The 25,501-nt window shown below is 32.9% G+C and overlaps 1 protein-coding gene across 4 annotated transcripts in view; it reads right to left on the bottom strand.

The window, feature by feature from the left end:
- Positions 1-25,501, bottom strand: part of CCDC91 (coiled-coil domain containing 91) — a 355,737-nt gene that overhangs the window by 247,795 nt on the left and 82,441 nt on the right. For 3 of the 4 annotated variants that reach the window (XM_081309051.1, XM_081309048.1, XM_081309047.1), the window contains one exon: positions 23,445-23,523. In XM_081309051.1, coding sequence (XP_081165177.1) covers positions 23,445-23,523 — 79 coding nt within the window. Of the gene's footprint in view, positions 1-23,444; positions 23,524-25,501 lie in introns of those variants that run through there. The other variant, XM_081309049.1, reaches the window with a different exon arrangement.

Raw genomic sequence — 25,501 nt, 5'->3', positions numbered from 1 at the left:
AATCATATCAGTGAAAAACACATCAAGCTTATCACTGTAGGACGTTAGGAAGATTTACAAGTCCATGAAATTAGGTTCAAATTAACTCAGGACAAACTTGTGAATCTAGAGTTCTTTGTGATCATTATTATTAGGCACTCCCACACAAGGACCCTTCCTCTATAGTCTTCAGCTTCACTTATTTTTGGTAGGGCTGACAAGTGTACATCTTAGGTTACATTTAAAAAAATGCTTTTCCTTTTAAATGTCCATGTGGGACTGTGTTTTGGCTATACTCTCCTGCCAGGTGTTTAAGACCAAGTTGGTCAAAACCAATCTTGTTCCTATCTACTGTTAAAAGAGTCAGATTCCTCAGATATCACTTTTGGGGACATGTGCAAAGCTTCTTGGCTCCTTTAGTTTTCCTCTACCAGTGGAAACCATCTGCCAGGATGGGTCAGATGGGAAGTCTTGCTGATCACATGTGGCTTCTCTTGGAAACATCAGGGACATTTTCCTCTCCAATGACCTTTCTATTTGCAGAATGGCTGGCTTCCTGATCCATAGAGTCCTCTCAATTTCCCTGATTAGATGATTCACTGGAGTTTAAGGGCCCTCAGAGGGGTCCAGTCATTCTTTGGGTCCTGGCTGACCTTTGAGGGCAAGAACAAAATGTTGGCTGCTTTTTCCTTGATCCTGTTGCTTCCTTGACTTTGTTCTCCAAGGTTTGGATTTTAAACATCCAGCAGGCCAGTTTCACCAGTCTTAAAAGTGGGAGTGACAGGTTATAACTTCAATATCTATAATTTTACAGTCATCACTTTAATTGGGGTCAGTATAGTAGTTATAATAGTTAATTTGAATTGTCAGCTTGATTGGATTAAAAAATGCCAAGGATTAAGAGAGTTATGGTTGTGTCAATGAGGGTGTGTCTAGGAATTATTGGCATGTGGGACAGCCAACTGATATAGAGACCCTACCTAAACTTGGCAGCACTGACCAATAGGATGATAGCTTGGATGGAATAAAAGTTGAAAGAACAAGGAAGCACTAGCAGATGCAAGCTTGATTCTTCTTAAACAGGTTCTTGATTGCTGCTGGGATCACCTGAGGATATCGGACTTTCACTTCTTCACTCTTCCAAAGCAGACTCTGCCGGTGATTCACCAGAAGCCTTTAGTCTCAGACTAGGGTAGCACCATTGATCCCTCTTGTTCTGGATCTTCAGTCTCTTGGACTATACAGCTACTGGTTCTTCCAGCTCTCCAGCCTGCAACAGCCACTGTGGACTATGCAGCTTCTGGTTGCATAAGCTAACATAATAAGTCCCCTTTTATAATTATATTTCCTATTGATTCTGTTCCTCTAGAGAACCCTAATACAGTACTGTGAGTCAACATTATAACTTATCTGTCCTGTAGCTTATTATCTCAAATTAACTCAGGTTGTTTTATTAGAAGCAGTACCTCTAAAAAACACTAATAGGCAACAGTTATAAAATTTATAAGGAAAATACAAAATGAAATTAATAGAGCAAAAACATATTAAGCTTGTATAATATATATGAATCAATTAAAATGGTATTTATAATCTTAAACCATTACTTAGTTATGTATTAAATCCCATTTATTTTGAGATCATAGCAATCAAAGAGTAAAAAAAATCTCTTTTGAGCATAACTTTAAATAAGCTTAATTCTAACCTACTTCAGATCCATCCTAACATGGAGAAGGACAAGGCTTAACTAAGGTGAGGCTAGCCTCTTGACAAATCTTAAAAACAGTTCTATTTCTGAATCTGATCATTGCCGCTTTTGAAAACTATCATTCTACAAAGTTCTCATGTATTATTTCCTACGTCTCCTAATATCAGTAAATATAATACAACATTACATCTTCAACATAATCCAACAGAAAGGCTAATAGAACTTTTAACTTCCCTATTATGGAAAAGGTGATAGAATGTTTTCATGTTCACATTGTTCACCTTTGAACAAATCAGGCTCTCCTTAATACCTTCCAAAAATTCATTTAAATTTCCATCCAGTGTAAAGAGTAACACAAATTTTATATATAACTTATAAAACATTAAGTGACATATATAAATGTCAATCAATTTTGTTATTTCCATATAAATCTTAAGAGGAATATTGCTACAAATAATTTAGAAAAGGCTTAGACAGACACAGTTCTCAAATGTATACATATACCTTGTCACATATGTTTAGGGTGTCAACTATATTGTTATAACCTAAATAACAGTTCTTTGTTTAACCAATTATAAAGTAATAATTTAAGACTTTAAAACAGGTACAAACCCTAATTGCTTTACAACTTAATTTCTCCAAGTAATAAAGCCTAACAAATACAAGAAATTATCTTGATAGATAAGAGCAGATCAATGTTTCAGACTTTGCTTCATATCAGTACATTAAAGTTCAAATAACTTTGATAGACTATGCTAATTATAGAAAATTTAATCACAAACACAAACTTTTTGAGATTTACCTTCCACAAACCTTCTTCTACTTACTTAAACATTCACAACTTACATCCTTAGTTTTGTCCTCTTTCATCTTGGACCTTAGCACGAGAATATTAATTTACCAGACAAAATACCTTTTCAGAATCATTTTTTACTTACTAATTTTCCATATTAAAATATTTCCATACCTAAAACTTTGTCTTCTTTTTTTTCACTTTCTTAAATTCATATTTTGCAACAATCTTTATGAATGTTATCTGTGCAGTTAATTTCCACAACAAATTTCATTCCAGAAGAGGGGTTGGACAATCTTCCAACAAAAAAAAAAAAAAAAAAAAAAAGTGTCTTAATCTTAATCTTTTTTCTCCTAGGTTGCATTTAAGGGGTTGGAACACAAAATATCTGGAGCCTGGACAATGCCATCAACTTTAAGTAAGTTCTCCACTGTCAATTGTACCCAGAGGCTCCGCTTGGGCCTTTTTCTTATACTAGGCATATTGATATATAATGGAGGATGCCCTTTCCATCCTTTTCTTTAGACTTCCTTGAAGATCCTTTTGCAGAGGTTGCCTACAAAACACAGGCTGGCTTTAGTTTCTTTTTCTTTTCTGGGTGCAGTTGTTTACCCTGCCAGCCTCCAGATACATTTAGTTTGATGGGATACCATTATAGCAAAATTTGCTTTGCCCAGTGATGGATATCCCCTGGTCAAATGGGGTATCCTGTCAGATCTTAAAAGGGGAGACTATTCCTGTCCCTGTCATGAACTAATAGTGCTGGAGTCTAATTTCACATCTTTTGTGGCTAGTGGCCTCTACCCACAGCCCCACTCTATGGGTAAAAGGGGCTGGGAGGAAGGGCAAAGGCTGGGTTCTCTTAGGCCATTTTTCTACAGCCCAGGCAGCGTTCCTGGATTCCCATACCCACGCCCCCACACCCTCAGCCCTGGGATGGTATCCTAGACCCACAGTGAGAGGATCAGTGGCTGCCTGGGGCCAGGCTGAGAAACAGTGCTGGGAGTGCCAGCAGTGGGTTTAAAAGATTTGAATCTATTTTAACCCTTTCTTCTTGTGCCCTGCTATCCTTGCACTCCAGATGCCTTCAAATTAGTTCCTAACTGTTCAAACCCCTTATCATGCAACTGCATAACTGCCTGTACATACAGAATCTCTTTCATATACTTGACTCCTGACAGACCAACTTCAAATACAAGATTGTATAATAATCCAGAAAAACCATTTGAAGGCCAGATTGTGTTGCAGGGACACAGTTTTACTCTTAGGCTTATACTTATAGATAGCCCATTCAGTCAAAATATCTCTACTCCACAGACTACAGGTAAAATCAATACCCTAAAGGCATGCCCCCATGGATTCACCTCCTCCAGCCATATCTTACCAGTCTACAGTTAGCATCAAGTTAATACTAATAGGGAATTAATGCTCTGATTAGGTTAAATCTTTTATAACTCAATCATTTCATCTCTAAACTTTCTTGCATTGTCTCACTCCTGAGCTTTTGGGGGACACATAATATCTAAACCAAAACAAAGACATACACACATACACAAAAAAACATAAGAGTATCATAATGGCCTTTTGATACATCAACTTGGGTAAGCAATAACCTCCAGTTTTTCACTGGAACACTAATCCAGATACTACTGCTAAGGTATTCTGTATATGATTAAAGTCCATAGTAAATTGATCTGAAGCAATTCAGAGCAGCCTAGATAATTCAATCATTTGAAAAACCCTAAAAGCAGGGCTGAGGCTTCTCTGATAAATAAATTCTGCCTGTAGACAGAAGCTTCAGCCCACACCTAAGAATTCTAAACTATCCTCCTGACAGTCCACCCTGTGGTCTTCAGACTTACTTGATCAGTGCCCCAAATCATGTAAGCCACTTACTTACAATAAAGTTCTTAAATATACTTCCCACTGGTTCTGTTTTTCTGGTTAAACCATGAATGATATAAACACTATGTCCACACAATATATGACACCCAAATCTTTCTCAAAATTGCATAATGAATAAAATCCTTTCAATTTACTTTACCCAAATAGATTATTTTCAACAATATATCAGTGCTTTAAACTCTTCCTTAAAAAATGAAAATGAATGAAGACACAGAGATTTTTTTAAAAAAGAACAATACAAGCATGCAAATTAAAAGCAAAGCAATACTATGGAGGATATCTTTTTTAAAGGTTTTATGATTTCTCAAACATTAATTAGCAATTCTCTTTTTGGGGGGTGGGGGGGGGATACCAGGGATGGGAACTCAGGGGCACTTGAACACTGAGCCACATCCCCAGCCCTATTTTTGTATTTTATTTAGAAACAGTATCTGAGTTGCTTAGTGCCTCACTTTTACTTAGGCTGGCTTTAAACTCTGGATCCTCCTCTCTCAGCCTCCCCAGTTGGTGGGATTACCTGCATGTGCCACCATGCCCAGTGGCAATTCTCTTTAACAGAAAGATATTCATAAAGAGGTGCAAATCTTTCTTTCCTCTTTATGTTCTGCCAATTCAATATGCAATCCATCACCATTTTAGATTTATATAGGTAGATTATAAAAATTGTATATTATCTATTACTCATTCAAATAATAGCTAGAATAAGATCAGTTATTACCACACACAATGTTTTATAGCCAGTCTCAGATTGTGCATGCAATATTTCAAACTGAATTAAATCATAAGATGCAGAGTCAGACGGTAATCCCAATAATGAGAGATAAACACAGGAAAAAAGTTAAGAACCTATCATAAATACTTGAAAGAGTTGAAAGGAAGGGTAAATCATGTATAAGAACAATTTCCTCTTCACATATAAGACATAAGAAAAAGAATTCTTTCTGATGTCTCTGAAATTCTGTTCCTTAACATTCCATTTAAGTTTGCAAAATTATTTTAAAATTCTACTAAAATCTTACAGTATTATCAAAATAACATCATAACTCTTAGGTTAAGTAAGTCAAACCTAGGGAAAAGATTTGTGTATTTTATGTTTTGGTTCAAATTATGATTTTTTTAAAAGGTGACAACCTGCTCATATTAGAGATTTTTCTGAGATGAAATTTTGAAAGAAATTAAATACATTTGGAGATTCACTGTCCTCAAAGTACTTACTTAGATTTTTTTTTCTGTTTATACTTCCAACAACCCAAATAAAAGAAGCAAATAAAATTAAGTCCTAAATAAAAGGTGATGTTATGTTATTATATTTTAGGCCAAGCCTAACTGATGTACATAAAGAAACAAAGAGAGACAAAGATGACAAAGTAAGAATGAAAGTATGTTCTTTCCTTTTCTGTCCAGGAGACATGATAATATGCTTTATATAAAGAAAAATTATATTTATAGCATTTTATCAATATAATATTAATTCACCCAAAATGTATAGTCTATTCATATCTGGAAGGGTTTAGTGCAACAAATAAATCATTCCATAAATTTCAATCAGAAAGAGCTTTAATGCAGGGAAACACCTAGCTATAAATTCATTCAAAGAGCTACAGAGGACCAAAAGTTAAGGGAAGAAAGTAGAGGTAGGAATCATTAGCTTTCAGATTCCTCTTTCACAGATGGGATAGGAAAACAGAAAATTGCTACTGCTATCACCCAGTGTTCAAGAAATGCATGGTTTAATTCAATGTAATATTATTTAATAGGTATCATGTGGTAGGCCATGAGTCCTTATCTTTTTTAAGAAACAAATTCTTCTGAGAGTCTAAAAGAAGCAATGAACTTCTCTTCCCAGGAAAACACACAGGCTTTCATGGACACAAAACTCTGTGCCTAACTTACGGGCTATCAAAGATGCTATTATCAGTTTTATTAAAGAGAATTAAGAGGCAGTTTCCCAATCTTAAAGATTACATTCTACTGAAAAGACATGTAAACATATTATTTAACACACAGAAATAGAAATGCAAAATTAAGTATAAGAGCAGAAAAGTATTATATTCATTTTTATAAAAAGAAAGGTTTAACAAAGGATTTGATCCTAAGGTAGGCTTTCTAGGTAGAGAAACAGTAAGAGAAAGGGAAAACTAATAGTTAAATGACAACATCTCAGTTATATATTCAATAGTATATATTATCACCTTCAATCATATGTGAGAATTTGTATTTTATATTCACAATACCTCTTCTGAGCAGATATTAGTACATTGTAGCGGTAAAGAAACAGGTACTTAAAAGGCTAATTGATTGGTCAAGTTCATTATTAATACTGAAGCTAGGATTCATGTCCAGCCTATATAAGTCTTAATAGGAATTTTCAGGCAAAAGGAAGAGCATATAAAAAGCTAGAGAGTCATGAAACCACAGGACATATTTAAGGGAACAGCAAGTACTATACTTCAGTATAAAGAGCACAAAAAGAATAAGGTGATCACAGATGCCCCGGTAACACAGCTATACCAAATAAAGACAAAGATTTGAGGCTGGCTTATAGTTATGTGGCTTATGCTCCTGGGTGAACAATAATTTTATTGTGAGAAAATAAATATAAGAACAAGTGCAGGTTTGATCAATACAAGGGAAAAGATGTTGTGTTTTAGATATTGTTCACGTTAAGGTATATCCATCTGGAACAAGCCATAAGGGGCAAGAGCAAGAAGGCAAATAAAGATATGTCTGAAGTTCTAAAGAAAGAGTGAAGGCACAAATCTGAAACCATAAATTAAAATTTATTATCAGAGTGCAAAAGATATACGGATTCAGCACAAAAGCCTAAAAGTCAACTTTTAAAAAGATAGGAAAATAAGACATATGAAGAAACCAAAAGTCAAGATCAGAAAAGGATTAAAGAATCAGAGTTTATGCAGTGTCATAACTAACAACCTGAAGGAGACAAGCTAACAGCATGAAATGTCACAGATAAACAGTAATTACTAGGAAAAAAAGAAAGGTAATTACCAGATTTGTTTGAGAATGGGGAACTTGGGGGAGTGGCTAAGGAAGGCTCAATAAAGAGATATTAAAACTAGGTCTTGATGGAAGGGTGTGATTTGTACATGGTAGAGATGAAGAACAGTATTCTAGCTGGAGAGAAGTGCTAGAGCAAAGAACTGGAGGTAGGAACACATTGGGAAAACGTGCAGAGAAGATCATGAAACTTGGGTTTTACTGAGACACCAATACGTTCAGAGTGATAATGAGTGGAGTAAAGTCTATATGTTAGTCCATTACTAGATCATAGATTATAGTAATTTGCCACTGAAAAGAAGTTTGGGTTCTGAACATCTTTACATAAAGAAACCATCTACAGAATGAATCAGAAGGCAAAGAAGCCAATGAAATTTGTGTTATAACATCCCAGATGAGATGTTATATAAACTAGTTTAACTGAAGTGAAAATAATAAGAAAGTCTGATGCAAGAAACAGAAAAATCTGACTAATAGTATTAAGTAATGCAGTTTTGTTTTTGTTGAATTTAAATAACTAAATTAATCAAGAGACAATGTAATTCAAGAAAAAGCTAAAATAAAGAGCATCTGACATCTAAAACTGAATACCTGCATGAAAAAACATTTCTTAATTGAGGTAGTACCTACAGAACCTATAATGGGTATCAAGAAGTTCCTTATGACCATGGTATTTATAAATATCTAAAATGTTCAGTTAATATGAAAAAGGTAAGTTAATGTAAGTTAATGACTTATTCTTATAAAAATATATTTGAACATATAAGGCTTTTTCAGTTTCAGAATATTAATTAATTATAATTTCTACTTTAAATGGTCTTACATAGGTATGTTAATATTACTTACCATACTTATAAATATATCACTGTAAGTTATGGGCTTCTGAAATATGGCTTCAATTAGCCTTTGGGAAATGTGATAGCATATCTCTGAAACTCAATTTCCCATAAATCATAGCAGGTAAGTAAAACATAATTATAAAATTAAAAGTCTAAAAAACTTGAAATTTCTCTAAATTACACATATAATAATTGTAAATAAACTTTCAAATTATACGTATAATTTTCAATACATAAACATAGAAAAGTTTATACTACGAATTCTATTACACCAGATTTTTTTGTTATTCTACAAAAAGTCATAACTAATATATCCAAGAGGCAAAACAATGAAATTTTTTTAAAATAGATTTAACCAGTTAAACTCTACACTTTCAAATTTAGAAAAACACTGTTCTTTTATGAAAACTGAAATACATTTGCTCCAAGAACTTGAAAGTCTACTACAGACTCAAGAATCTAACAGCAATCAGCAATCTGAATAAGGCAAAAACTACAATTTGCCCATCAGTGAAGCTTTTTATAATTTCCTGGACTTCATTAGAGCTATAAAATGTATACAAGACAAACATAAAAATGTGAATAACTTTCCAGAAATACATAATTCATATAACCTATACACTTCTCATTAAAGGAGAAAAAAACAACTGATTATTTTCAACATGTACTTATAAAGTATGATTGTCTATTTATTTCACTTTTTATTATAAGATACGCAATAAAACAAATACATCTCTGATTTACATCCAATTAAATTCAAAATATTTAAACTCTGAAAATATTTAAACTCTGAGGGGCTGGGGATGTGGCTCAAGCGGTAGCGCGCTCGCCTGGCATGCGTGCGGCCCGGGTTCGATCCTCAGCACCACATACCAACAAAGATGTTGTGTCCGCCGAGAGCTAAAAAATAAATATTAAAAATTCTCTCTCTCTCTCTCACTCTCTCTCCTCTCTCACTCTCTCTTTAAAAAAAAAAGATGAAATATTAAACTCTGAATAGAACTACCATGACCAGTAACAATTTCTTTCTTTCTTAAAAAAAAAAGTGGAAATCAGAAATTATAAGCAACATATGTAATATACATATAAATAAATATAAAATATTTCAATTACATAAAGTACCAAATGTTCTTTAAAATGATCTAGATATGTAAATTTATTATTTGCATAGCTAATGCATAAGAAAAAATTAATTTGGGGGCTGGGGCTGTAGCTCAGTGGTAAAGCACTCGCCTCACATATATAAGGCACTGGGTTCGATCCTCAGCACCACATAAAAAAAATAAATAAAGATACTGTGTGCTCATCTAAAACTAAAAAAGATTCAAAACAATTAATTTTAATTCTAGCCATTTGACTTCATCATTTTTAATTAGGCATAGCATATATTATAAGAGTGATGATACAACATTTGGAAATGCATTAAGGTACACAAATGGCCTAGCACTAGAGACAGTAAATATCAGAATCTAGTAAATAAAAGTCAAATCTGCATCATTTTTCATAACAATATTTTAACACTTTTGACAAAGTTAACTTTAAAAGCAGGTATCAACTAGCAGACTGCATAGATAACAAGGCTTTTTTATATTTTGCTTAATTTAAGATTAAAAACTTCTGCTTCCAAAAGTAAGAAAGACTAGGTATCTATCTAAACCACCCATAGAAAGCAATTAAAATACAAAACAATACCAAAAAAAAAGTTGTTCAGATACATTGTTATCTGAAAACTGGTCAAAATAGTAAGAAATAATCAGGCAAAAACTAATCATAAGGGGAGATGAGAAACTTTTTCCCTAAACATACCTGCCAAACTTTGTAAACCTCAACTGGATTTTCAGGACCTCAAGGAAAAAAGAAAAGTTCAGGATTTACTCAAGTACCCTAACTCTTAAATTGGGGGCTGCAAATAACTATATTCCCAGGATAAAAGTGAACCAAAACTAATACACTCATCCTTGAAGATAAAAAAGAAAATGTCCTACAAATAATAGTGAACTACGTCAAAAATAGAAAGGAAAAAAGAGGAAGCAGAAGAAAGCAAGGAAGAATGTAAGGGAAAGAAACAGATATTCTAAATGTAAATGCATCTGGTAATATGATCTCAAAATAGACAAAGTAGTAAAAGCAGAAAAGACAAGGGCAGAGGAAGGGACAACAGAGGAGAAAGGAAGGAAGAAGGAAACAAGAAAGACAAAATTGACATTATAAACTGAATGCATAAGTTTGACATCAGTTAAAGACAATGGTGAAGATTTAGTGAAATAACAAATATATTTGAGATTACTCAGACTGTATTACAGACAGAGTGTGAAAATGGGAAAAAGAGGTCAACAGTAGAGTTTTTAAAAGTCTAACTAGAGTCCCAGAAGGAGAGACAAAATGAAGCAAAACCAAAGTGGGTAGACACAATGGCTGAGAATTTTCAAGAGTAGAGTACTTTTCATAATTTGTTGAGCTTCTTGAATCTAAAGATCATTGGCTTTCTTGAATCTATAAGTTCAACAGAAATATTCATGAAACCCAACAAATTATAATCAAGGAAAATAAAAAGATATTCATACCTAGTATCATCACAGTGAAACTACAGAATACCAACAATACAAAGCAAATTCTAAAGGGAGCAAGAAAGAAAAGACCACTTTCCTTCAAAGGAGCAACAATTAAAGCAACCAACTAACTTCTCAACAATAATTATGGATACCACAGAACAGTGGAGTAATGTCAGCATTGTGCAGAGAAAAGAAATGACTGGCAATCTAGAAACCTAAGTCAAAGTAACTTATAAGTACAATGACAAGCGTAGTAATGCTAATAATAATGTCTTGTAGAGTTAAATATGATACACACATAAACATAGACATTAGTATTAAATATTATATACCCACATAAAATCTTTATACTATGTAAATACATATATAGTGTGTATATATGCATGTATATGTACATATGTATGTATGTGCGTATATGTTTTATATATATATAATAAATATAGATTTATGTATACATATACATACATATACATATATGTTATTATGCTATTAGACAACAATAGCATAATAACAGAGAGAGGAAATTTAAAAACTTCAAATATTCCACAAGGAAACGTGGAAGACAAAGATACTCAAAAGACAAATGACATTCATTTTTGTTTGGTGTGTTTGTTTAAGTGCTGGGGATAAAATCCAGGACTTCAAGCATGACAAGCAAGCATTCTACCATTGAGCCACATTACCAGCCCTTACTTTAGGTTTTAATAAGTTAAGAATCTTTGTTAAAATTTCTAGAAAAACCACCAAAAGAAGAGAAGCAAAGTACATTCAAATTAGTAGAGCAGGAGCAAAAGGAAATTTAAAAATCAAATCAAAAAGATAAAGAAAAAGAAACAAAAAATAGCAATACAAAAAGAAAGCCAAAATTAAAATCATAAATATATATATGCATTTTTGTAACAGATATGTGTATGTGTGTATATCTATGCTCATATATACACATATAATTTATTACGTTAAATATAAATGAACTAAATATTTCAATTCAAAGACAATGACTACCAGATTGTACTTTTTAAAGAATATAAAGATAAAAAGAGATGAAGAAACAAAAGGATGGAAAAAGAAATACTAGTTAAATTCTAACCAAAACAGAGCTACTGTATTTGTTATTGGATAAAATGGTTGGGAGGCGAAAAAAACCTAGAGACCTAATGATAAAAAGTTCAATAACCCAAACAGATATCCCAAATATGGATGTGCCTAGTAACATAATCTCAAATTAAGTTACAAAGTGAAAAGTTACAGAAATTTGACTATACACAAAATTGTCAGAATGTAGTAATAGTAGTAATAAGAGGGAAAACCCATGTAACTCTACATCATGTACAACCAGAAGAAAAAGTTATTCCATTTATGTAAAATGTGTCAAAATGCATTCTACTGTCATGTGTAACTAATTAGAGCAAATTAAAAAAAAAAAAAAAAAATATATATATATATATATATATATATATATATATATATATTTATTTTAAGAATTAATGAGATAAGTAGGAAACTTTTTTAAATCAGTAAAACCAGAAGGATAAACCCAATAAAATAGAGGGGGGAAAAAACAAAGAAAAGAAATTTAAAAAATCAGAAAAAAATATATAAAATTGAGAGACTAAGAACATTGACAAAATTTAGAATTGGAAAGAAAGATGTCCTGTCTCCCCTTCTGATTCTGCTGCACAACTGCCAGGAAAGCCCTGCCTCCCTAAACAGAATAGGCCTTTGTTCTGCTTACCCACACTTGTACTTAAAAACCCTTCTGGAATGCAGTTTTCACTTTATTAGCAGTACCCTTATAATTACTTTCCCTGTACTCACCCTTAAAAGTATATCCTAGTTATAATTCAGTAATCATTTGTTTAATTCTTTGATAATTTCACTCTCTTACTAGATTGTAAGCTCCAAGAACCAGGTCTGTCTTATTTGCTCCCACTGTGCCACCTGTGGTTGGTATACAATAAATATTTATAGGATAGGGGTTGAAAACCCAACCAAGAGAAAATGGAAAGTAACTAGTCTCAGTTCCTAATTTCAAGAAGAATAATAACCAATTATTGATTGGGTTATTTGTTTTTTGAGTGTGTAGCTTTTTGAGTTCTTTGTATAACCTAGAGATTAGTGTTCTATTTTATGTGTGAGGGGTAAAAACTTGCTCCAAAGATGTAGGTTCTCTATTCACCTCATAGATTGTTTCTTTGGTTAAGAAGCAACTTTTTAGTTTAAATCCATCCCATTTATTGATTCTTTTCTCCAATGAATGTTTTTGGCACGTTTGTCTAATATAAGATAATTATAATTTTGTGGATTAGTCTCTGTGCCCTCTATTCTGTACCATTGGTCTACCAGTCAGTTTTGGTGCCAATACCATGCTGTTTTTGTTACTATTGCCCTGTCTTATAGTTTAAGGTCTGGTATAGTGATGCCACCTGCTTCACTCTTCCTGCTAAGGATTGCTTTAGCCTATTCTGAGTCTCCTATTTTTCCAGATGAATTTCATGATTGCTTTTTCTATAATGACTGCATCAATGTGCATTCCCACCAGAAATGTATAAGTGTGCCTTTTTCCCCACATCCTTGCCAGCACTTATAGTTATTTGTCTTCATAATAGCTGCCATTATGACTGGAGTAAGATGATATCTTAGAGTAGTTTTGATTTGCATTTATCTAATTGCTAGAGATGATGAATATTTTTTCATATATTTGCTGATTGATTGTACATCCTCTTCTGAGAAGCGTTTGTTCAGGTCCTTAGCTTGTTTATTGATTGGGTTATTTGTTTATCAGTGACAAATCCTCTGAAAGGGAAATGAGGAAAACTACCCCATATACAATAGCCTCAAAAAAAAAAAATTGGGAATCAATGAAAGAGGTGAAATAAATATACAATGAAAACTACAGAATCCCAAAGAAGAACTCAAAGAAGACCTTAGAAGATGGATAGACAGAATTAATATTATCAAAATGACCATACTACCAAAAGCACTATACAGATATAATCCAATTCCAATCAAAACCCTAATGGCATTCCTCAAAGAAATAGAAAAAGACACAAAGACTAACCCACAAAATTACAATTATCTCATATTAGACAAATGCGCCAAAAACATGCATTGGAGAAAAGATAGCCTCTTCAACAAATGGTGCTGGGAAAACTGGAAATCCATATGCAACAAAATGAAACTAAACCCCGATCTCTCACCATGCACAAAATTCAACTCAAAGTGATCAAGGACCTAGGAATTCAACTAGATACTCTCCGTCTAATAGAAGAAAAAGTAGGCCCTAATCTTCATCATGTGGGATTAGGCCCTAACTTCCTTAATAAGACTCCTATAGCACAAGAATTAAAACCAAGAATCAATAAATGGGATGGATTCAAACTAAAAAGTTTCTTCTCAGCAAAAGAAACAATCTGTCAGGTGAATAGAGAGCCTACATCTTGGGAGCAAATTTTTACCCCTCACACATCAGATAGAGCACTAATCTCTAAGGTATATAAAGAATTCAGAAAGCTAAACACCAAAAAACAAATAACCCAATCATCTCTAGCAACTAGAGAAATGCAATTCAAAACTACTCTAAAATACCATCTCACTCCAGTCAGAGTGGCAGCTCCTATGAAGATAAACAATAATAAGTGTTGGTGACGATGTGGGGGAAAAGGCACACTCATACACTGCTGGTGGGACTGCAAATTGGTGCAGCCAATATGAAAAGCAGTATGGAGATTCCTTGGAAAAGTGGGAATGGTACCACCATTTGATCCAGCTATCCTTCTCCTCCGTCTATACCCAAAGTACTTAAAAACAGCAATATTACAGGGACACAGCCACATCAATGTTTATAGCAGCACAATTCACAATTGCCAAACTGTGGAACCAACCTAGATGCCCTTCAGTAGATGAAGGGATAAAAAAAAAAGTGGCATATATGGAATGGAATTTTACTCAGCAATAGAGAATAAAATCATGGCATTTGCAGGTAAATGGAGGGTGTTGGAGAAGATAATGCTAAGTGAAGTTAGCCATTCCCCACCAAAAAAAATGCAGAATGTTTCACTGATATAAGGTGACTGACTCATAGTGGGGTAGGGAAAGGGAGCATGGGAGAAATAGACAAACTCTGGATAGAGCAGAGGAGTGGAAGGGGAAGGGAGGGGACAGGGAGTTAGCAATGATGGTGGAATGTGATGGACATCATTATCCAAAGTACATGAATGAAGACATGAATTGGTGTGAACATACTTTATATACAGAGATATGAAAAATTGTGTTCTATATGTATAATAAGAATTGTGATGTATTCCGCTGTCATGTATTTTAAAAATAAAAGCAATTTAAAAAAACCAATAACAAGGGCTGGGGTTCTGGCTCAGCAGTAGAGAGCTCACCTAGCATGTGCAAGGCCCTGGATTCGATCCTCAGCACCACATAAAAATAAATGAATAAAATAAAGGTATTGTGTCCAACTACAACTAAAAAATAAATAAATTTTTAAAATAACAATAAAGAGTAATTTCATGAGGCTAAAGAAATGTAATTCTGAAGGAAAACTAAATAGATATTGATATAAGACTGCTAAGCAATGATTTCTACTATTACTGAGCTACAAAGATTTTTTTGCTAATTTAGAATTACAATGATAGAGTACTATCTCCATAAAAAAATCACTGCTAAAGTTTAATTTTTTCAGTAATAACAGAAAATATCTACAACATTATTTTTAAGCTATTCATTTGTATATAAATATATTCTAAAATGTTCTAAAATGTCTTTGTAAAAAGCAAACTCCGAATCAGAACAGATACAGATGGTACCATAAAATACTATAAGGGAAAAATTATATATAAACAGTAATTCATCATTAAAATATATAGAAGAGGACCAAGTTTGTCTTAAGTATTATAGTTATTCATATTAATATTTGTATTCTATGTGTATAGCTATGTTTTTAGAACAAATATAATTTATTACATTAGTTCTATTGTCAGTTGCACCACACAGTTAAAACTAGGCACCATGAAACCCAGTAAGTTGAAGCTACTCATATTATAGACAACTGTTACCAGAAAAAATTAATAAATAACAAACACAGAACTTGAAATCTTAAAGAACACTTACATATCATTTAGTCTTTCAATCAATAGATTAATTATCAGCATTTCAGAGAAGTCACAGTTAGCTCAACAACGTAGCCAGAACTTTTCAGTGTGACTCTAAACCACACTGTAAACCTCATCTCCAATGTCATAACAAATATTACTTGTATAATCCTCAATTATGTACATTAATGAACACGGACTGCCAGAAATTACTGAAAACCCACATGAAGACTAATACTTATATGTTTAGTAATAACTCAGAAGTTTATGGAAGCTATTGTCTTAGGTATCATTAAAATAAACTGACTCCAGAATAAAAGAATGTAAGTCAATAACCTGGAAGGTAACTAGAAACATAGAAAGTAGTAAAAAGAAGCTATATGGCAGTCTTCTCTTCGAATAATCTGTGTAAAGATGCTATTAAATTATACTACAATGGAATCGAGTTTATATAATCCAGACAAAGTGTCTAACACAGATATAAAATAAAAAATATGGAAAGTTTTTAAACATTATCCATATTGCCTATTACATAGTAGTTATGTGAATATGTAATGAGTCACCTTGAAATTTTACCTCAAATATAGACCAGACCAATGCATTTGATTAATGTTTATTGTTACCACTGTAAGTCACAGATAAATCTGAAGAAAAATATTCAAACAATTATTCCTCAAACAAAAGTTTGTAGACTCAGGTTCTGAGCTCTCATAGATGTGTAACATAGATTCTACTGGAAAAACAGGGTTAGCAAGGAGAGTAATGGGATATTAATAAAATGGCCGAGGTTGTTGTCCTAGGTTTTCCTGGCCAGGAGAATGGAGAATGGAAAAACTGAACCATGAAATCAAAAAGGCATCTGTCTTCCAGGTTTCTCTCTGCCAATGTCTTAAGAAAAATGTTTGAACTTTCCTGTTGGCTTTGTATGCAAATATCTCCAGATGCAAAGTGAACCACATCTAAGTTATTTGGTTCAACATCTGCTGGTCCAATTCCCATTATTCCTTCTAACGGGTCGGCTTGTGACAGTTTAGTTTGCCCTCTTTATAAGCTGTTTTGAACGAGCTAATTTGGATTAAAGTATCTATCTGGACCACTTGTTTTTCCCTTTGATGGTCAATGCATTCTAATGTGGTCTGTGTAGTTCTACAAGAACTGAGAAACATTATTGGAAAGGACAATATTCAAGGTTTTGCCTCCCACCTCGCCTTCTAGACAATTTATATTTATACAGTTAAAAGTAAAAAGCGAAGAGTCATTTGCCTGTAAAACAGCACCACCCACTTTGTACAAAATGGCAACATAACAATGCATTCTGACCTAATATTCTTTTCACGCAACTGCTATCAAAGTTTTGAAGCTAAAATTACTGATGAAAGTGTTTGCCAATATTAACAATAGATTTCATGAAACACCCTGTCCTTCAAGGTGACAGTTTTCATATAACATCACTAAAATAGAATAAAATTCACAGCACGTGGCATTTAGTGTCTGTTACACAGTATAATTGCAAATATATAATAAATGAGTGAATGGAGGATGAATGAAAAAACAAACCAAAGAATTAATTTAAATAAATTCCATGAATTCTGAAACTTTGGGTCTACTGCAATCAAAAAATATGATCAAAACCACAGATGCCAAACTAAGATACAATTCTTAGAACTTGCAAGGTCAACTAAAGACATGGTCCCTCTTTCAAAGAGTATATGTACAGAACTTGCATTAAAGGTGAAAGTGGACAAAGAAAGAAATCAGAATGTAAGTATAGGTATACTCTATATTGTGTATATGTGTGTGTGTGTGTGTGTGTGTGTGTGTACACATATATAGTAGTCATTAATTTTGAAGTCTCTGCTCATAGTTTCCTAAAAAGAACATTACCAGTCCATTTACGAAAGAAACATCTTTGATTTAGAAAAATTATAAATAACAATCTATTTCCTAGTCAAAAACTGAAAAGTCCTTTTCTAAAAAGTATAGTCCTATAAATAGCCAAATCAAAAACTTTCTTCTATTATGCACAAAATCTAAAATTTTTTCCTTTAGAAAAATTAATAAGAAAAAAGGAGGTAAGAGAATTGGATAGTGCTATTATTGCATATAGAACTGTAATATATTAAACTAAAATTTGGTCTAACTTCTACTGGTACCTATTGGTACACAGCAGAACTAGAACAGAGATGAGAACAGACTTATAAAATAGCTGTCCTTTCATTCACAGAATCTATGGCTACTCTTATTAATCATTATTTCTAGGCATATGTCTGAGCTGAGGATGACCAGAAGTAAACTAAGTCCCAAAGGAAATAATTTCTTAGCTATCTTTGAATAAATACCAAAGAGTTTCAAGATTAATGCATTTTTAAAGGAAAGTTTAGGTTTATACCCTTCTAACTTATCATCGAAAGACTATTTAATTCACCCCACAGAATTAAAAATAATCAAGAAGAGATAACTGAAAGTAAATCTGTTCTACTAATCACCAAGAAATAGTGGGCACTGATTTTTAACAAGGCATAGTGCTATATTAGGCACTTAGGGGCTGGAAAAGTTTAAAACCTGGTCTCTGTCCTCCAAAGCTCAGACAAAAAAGGAAACATAGAGATGAGTCATACTGATAAAATGATACTAAAAATACAAAATAAACACCCATATTCATAGCAACCTTATTTAAAATAGTCAAAGGTGGAATCAACCCAAATATCCATGAACAGATGAATGTATTAAGAAAGGAGATCAAAATACACAATGGAATATTACACAGGATTAAAAAGGGAGTAAATTTTGACACATGCTACAACATGAATGAATCTTTAAGATGTTATTCTAAGTAAAATAAGATAGTCACAAAAAGACAAATACTGGCCAAATGTGGTGCTCATGCCTGTAATCCCAGCTACTCAAGAGGCTGAGGTAGAAGGATAAAAAATTTGAGACCAGTCTGAGCTACTTACCAAGACCCTGCCTCAAAATATTTTTTTTTCAAAAGGCCTGGAGATGTAGTTTAGTAGTATAGCACCTGACAAACATATGCAAGTTCTTGAGATCAATGCCCAGCCTAAAACAAAAGACACATACTGTGTGATTCTACTTAAAGAGGTATCTATAACAAATTCATAGAAACTGAAAGTACAAAAAATAATAAAATCAATAAAAAAAAGAAAAAGAAACTGAAAGTACAAAGGTGATTGTCAGGGACTGAGGAGAGAGGGAAAACAGGGAGTTGTTTAATAGGTATAGAGTTTCGATTTTACAAGGTACAATACTGACCTATATACTTTAAAATTATTAAGATGGTAAATTCTGTTGCATGTGTTTTACCACAACTTTTAAAACTATGAATTAACAAGAACTAAGCACAAAACAAGTACTGCAGGAATAAAATGATAACAGTTCCTCATAGGAAGAAGTTAATGAGATACAGAACTAATTTAGAATAAATTTAGTGTAAAGCTTTTCTTGAAAAATATGACTCAGGTAAGCATATGGGAGATGAGGAAAGGTACTACAATTAGGAGCAATGGCAAAGGCACAGAAACACTACATAGATCACAGTTTAGCTCACAGGCTTCTAAGAGAATAATCATAGAAAGCAATCTAGAAGGTAAGACTATGGAAAAAGAGGAAAATGTTTGAATAAAGGCAATTCTTCTTGGATAGCTTTCACTGAAATAAAGTAATAATATCCATATTTATAGAGAGTAAGAGCAAAAGGTAAAGAAGAGATTGCTAATTTCATATTCATCACTTACCTTCTCCAATTCCTGATAATGGATGTGTAAAGACACATATTACAAGTTAGATGCTCTAACATGATATAAGCCCACAGATAAGAATTTGCTTTCATTTATGCTATCTGGAAATTAATTAATTAATTAATTTCATCATCAGAATTACATATAAGCTAGAATTTTAAAAGGCTCCATTATGTTAATGATGCTAATGTACAGAAAAATGCAGATCTTGAGGTACTTGGACCTACTGACAGATAGGCAGGTTATAAACAGACACTTGGAGAGATCCATTAATTATTCCTGTTGCTATTACAAAAATCATGCTCCATCTAATCATGAGTCCTGAAAAAGTACAAACACAAGATCTACTAATCCATTATACTCTAACAAAATTCCTTAACCTAACACCAAGAGTGAAGATTTTCATTTCCCCCCTGAATACTTCAAAACCTAAAACAATATTACTGAGTTATCGTCTTAGATTTTAAGCTACATTAAAACTTGATTAATATTCAACTATTTCAAGAAATATTTTTCATATATATCATAGACAGCTGAGGCTATACCTCAGGTAGAAAAAAAAACAAGCAGAAAATTTGTCTTAGGCTGAAAAGAATCTCAAATCTCTTTTTTTTTTTTTTTTTTTTTTTTTTTTTTAAAGAGAGAGTGAGAGAGGAGAGGAGAGAGAGAGAGAGAGAATTTTTTTAATATTTATTTTTTTTAGTTCTCGGCAGACACAACATCTTTGTTGGTATGTGGTGCTGAGGATCGAACCCGGGCCGCACGCATGCCAGGCGAGCGCGCTACCGCTTGAGCCACATCCCCAGCCCAATCTCAAATCTCTTAAAGGTTCTATCTTCACTGGTGTTAGTGTAGAAATGATTAAATTGTTATGCCAATTAACCTATTCATATCACTCCCATCTAAACATTTTCTAGCTACCTAAATCAGAGGCTGACTTCCCCAGGAGCCAGAAGAAAACAAATTACCTATGGAAGAGAAAAAAGATTGCTTTGGCTAGAAGAACATGTAGCAGGTTTTTAACTTCAACCCTTAGCCAGGTTTGTTTTTTCTCCTTTCTGAAAAAAAAAAAAAAAAAAAAAAAAAAAAAAAAAAATCCCAAAAGAGTACTTTCTATAGCTCTGGGAGATTTTGTTTTGTTTTGTTTTTAAGGAAGTGAGGGACAGACTCTGTGTGTGTATGTGTGTGTGCGCGCACACACACAGAAAAGAAGTTGTTCTTTAATTCTAACTGGTTTCAGCTTTGAAGACTTTGAAGACTTGAAAAATCATATAGTGAACACATATATCATATAGTGTTGATCTGAACACAAAAATCATATAGTGTTCATTTCTGAGAAACAGAAATTAGATAATTTTCCCATAATATATAATTCTTTAGTATACTGCCATAAGTTATTATAGAAAAACAGATTCTGTTCCTGCTTTTATAGAAAGTTAAAAATTGGTTTCAACTTCCAATCTACTGAATCTATTTCCTCAAAAACCATGGTTAGCCACCTATGGGTTTTCCATGAACCTACAATCATACCAATCATCCTCTCTACAGCCTTTGACACTAGTTAATAATAGCTTTTTCAAACTTTTCTAATTTCTATGCTGTAGTACTTAACTACCCTCCCCTTACCTCACAGAATTCTATTCTCAATGGACACCTATATTAATCCATTCAGCCCTACTCTTTCTATACACTGTTTCTTCCTGTGATCCCCTGCAACTTTTTGTGACCTTTTATTTTTTTTTAATCTGGTACTGAGGACCCAACCCAGGGCCTACATGTACTAGACAAATGCTTTACCACTGAGTTACATCTCTAGATTAATCTACAACTCCCAAGCTCAGAACTCTAGCCCTGACCTTTCTACTCAGTTCTAGAGACCTTAAATACACAGGTTTAAGAGAATCCATTATGTCCCCACTCTCTCTAAAACCAACCCCGAAATTCTCTATTTCTATTTCTAGTCATACTAACAACATTTCTTCATAATCAAGGCTTGAAACCTCAAAAATCAATCTGACTCCTCTTTCACAATCACATCTAGTCAGAAAGTCCTGGTGCCTTTTTTAAAAAAATTGAGTTACTGAAAAGTACTGAAATGGAATTAGAAAGACTAAATTTCATCTCTAAACGTACCTATACCATCATTTTTTCATCTGCACAACAGGAAAAGGGTAGTTGTTCTGTACATAAAAATTCTAAGCCATTACACAAAAATATCATTTATTATCCTTATGCTTCCTATTGATTTCTCCTGCCATCTTAATCTATTCATTGATTCCATTACTAAATTCATTCCATTTTTTCCAATTATTCATTCTACAAATACTTATCAAGGGATAACTATAAACTAGACACTATGTTTGGCAGTTAAGATACAATAATAGTACAAATAGACATGATGGCTAAACTCACAAAACTTAAAATCTAACTGGAAATTGGATAATAAGTTGCATGTAGACATGAGAGGGTTTAGTGGGAAGTTTCACAGAAAAAGAAACATTAAAGCAAGAAATAACATAATTAATAAGTAAGATAGTAACGAATGGGGAAAAGTAGCATGGGAAGTAAGGGAGACAATTCTGGGCAGAGTACACAAAACATGAAGCAAGAATGAGCATTCTAACTAGGCCATCCCTTTTTGTTCCTCTGTTGCATTGTTGTTCCATTTGTCTTCCTCCCTTCAAAATCCTCCCCTACTGAGGCTAGGGTTATGGCTCAGTGGTAGAGCGCTTGCCTCGCATGCAGGGGGCACTGGGTTCAATCACATACTACTATCCCATATCTGTCTTTTGAAATCACATGCATCTTTCAAAGTTCAGATCAACAATATATACTGACTCAGCCACACCAGGCATGAAATAAGCATTTACTAAATGAATGGGTGACAAAATCATCATTCCTTTCAAATGACAAATGTGCTTCACAAAATAAGTATTCATATGCTTGCCCTTGCCCTTGAAATATGGATTAGACTATGCTCTACACAACACTCTATCCTCATGGGGTCTAATGCAAACTAAGCACTCAATAAACACTTGTAGGATGCATACCTCCAATAATCTAGAATCAGGCAAAACTGTCAAAGAAAAAGACTTTCATCTTTAAGCCCTAACTTTATAATGATTTGACAAAAAAAAAAGCCTAGCAAAGTCAAATTCTTATATAGACATGAATTATACTACTACTGAACATTAGGTTTCTTAGAAATATCTCTCAATAATATAATTTTTTGTACTTAATTTCTTTAATGACTTGTGCGTGCATCTGTGTGTGTGTGTATATGTGTGTGTGTGTGTGTGTGTGTGTGTGTGTGTGTGTGTGTGTGTGTTGGGGGTTTAAATCCCAAGACCTTGTACATACTAAGCACAAACTCTACCATTGAGCTACACCTCCAGCCTTGATGATTTATTTTTAATATTCAATATTTCTAAATGATTTTACTATGAGCAATTTAAATACTAGCAAAAATAATGTTATTTTTAGGATATTAAATGGCAGTCTTTAACAAATGATCAAGACTAAAAAATTATTTGACACCTCACCTTTCTAAAACTAAGATAAATTAGAAAAATATAAATTATACTTTAATTTCATTTAATGTTCCGAAGATCATTTTTAGGATCAAGCCATTATCATGGAATTTGTAATGTAATTCATAATTTTCTCTTTAAAATGAAAACTAGATTAAAGACTCAATCTTCTGATCAGAGAAGGACAAGTGAAAAAGTAGAAAAAGATTCTGAAAAAGGCAAAAATGTTAAATGGGGAAAAACTCCTAATTATTGTCTATCAGTACCTGTAGGGAAGGCAGCCCAAGGAATAGCAGGAGATGTTGTTTGGGTTTCACCATTTCCACCATCAAAAGTCTCTGCAGCCTAGGAAAAACAAACAAACAAACAAAAAGACAAGATTATTTTAGAAGATCTAAAAAGTAGAAATTCTATTTAAGTGATCAAATATGCTTATCTTCTGTAATACACTAAAAACATTTTTTTAATTTTTTTATTTGTTGTAATTAGTTATACATGAAAATAGAACATCAAATACTTCCAAATTCTAAATACCCAGTTGCTTTTCAGGGTTTATTGCTGCCTTCCCTACCATACATTACCACCCACAGCGCCCATATCCTATTATCTTCAAGTAAATATCTTTCTTCCTTATTCAAATAAATCTCATCTCAATGAAATTTTTATTTCATATATCCTTAATCATGTTTTCATTTGTGAACTTTTTTTAACTATTCTAACTTAACTCACCACAATATTTACCCATCCATATAAGAAATATAAAAATATAGATCCCAAATCTTTTAAGTTAATTCACATTAGACTTAGGGATTTAGAAATATAAAAATGTAGAACCCAAATCTTTTAAATTAATTCACATTAGATTTAGGTATTTAAAAAAATAGGAAAGGAATTCTCTAGCTCCTTGAATAATTACTAGCTGGACTTACTAGCATTAACATTAGAAAATTCCTAAAACTGACATTTTGATGATCAAGTGCTCCAATTCTGGGACAGTCAATTACTGAATTTTGAGTTTGTGGGTAAGAATACAGAGTTTTCTGTCTCTTAGGTGACCAGGTCACAGCAAAATTATTACTAAAAATTAGAGCCATAATTTTAATTTGAATTCTGCATTGAATTGTCAGCCAAGGAGAAGTCAAATGAAACAATCTGCCACAGGAACTAAGTGACACAGGATATAGTACTACTTGCTACAAGCTGAAAAAAAATAAACATATTTTTTATGACCAAGGATAGTTGCCTGACATGCTTCTACAGCTGGGGTGAAAAGAAACCTAATAGCAACAATTATTACAATGTCAGTTGACACTGCACCTATGAAATAGTGAAAGAAATACATGGATTGAACATAATATTGAGGTATAATTGTTACTCAAAGAGCACTACCCATTCAGTTTTATATATTTTATATATTAAGGATGGCTTAAACAAAGGGAATTATACTTCACTGTATCCTCCAAATAGCCAACAATTTCCAAACAATTAACAATTGTTTAACAATTAACCAGATGATAATATGGAAATATTATATTTCAATAATATAAATAAGATTCAATCACCTCAGAAAAACTAAAATACTAAATAAAATGCAGAAAACACTCAAATGTGCTAAGCAAAAACCAGTGTTAGATGAAACACAAAAAATAGGTTTGTCCATACACTAAATAGCTCCTATTGATAGATATTAAAGATAAACAAAACAGAAAGTTATCTTAACTTCAAAAAAAAACACCATTCTTTCATAAAATTAAGAACATTATATGTATACTTAAAACCTTATTTCTCCTATTAATGACATTAATTACATTCCTTAATTTTATGATTCACTTTTTATCAAATCCAAGTGAGGTGAAAATTGTACTTTAAAATAAAAAGAAAAAAAAATCGCAGAGCTCACTTGATGGTAGTTCCAGGACTTGAGCTCAGGCATCTTGACTCTTAATCCAGAGATTTTCCTGCAAGACTATACTGGCTCCATAAAAATAACTGAGTTATAAAATATTTCAATAAAATAAACTCACATTGAAAAGGATTAAGGAAAAGACACTGCTTCTTCAGTTAACAATTTCCACTTACAAAGTATCCAACCAAAACCTGAGAGAATAATCTAATAACACAAACATGCTAATTAGTTTTATAAACCACCAAAAGGCTATGTACTTCGTATACTAAATCAACTCCTTACAGGTGTAAACATGCAAATGTGACAAGATCTCTAACACTCATTCCTCATCTCACAAGTATTTCCTAATAGATATGTATCCCAGCAAAATCATCTGCTGACAATTTTTAAAACCTCTTCTTCAGTGCTTCTACTGGT

This window comes from Spermophilus citellus (genome assembly GCF_964194105.1).
Source record: "Spermophilus citellus genome assembly, chromosome: 10".
NCBI classification, from domain to species: domain Eukaryota; kingdom Metazoa; phylum Chordata; class Mammalia; order Rodentia; family Sciuridae; genus Spermophilus; species Spermophilus citellus.
Note: the sequence above shows the minus strand (reverse complement) of the source record. Positions and strands in the feature narration are given on the sequence as shown.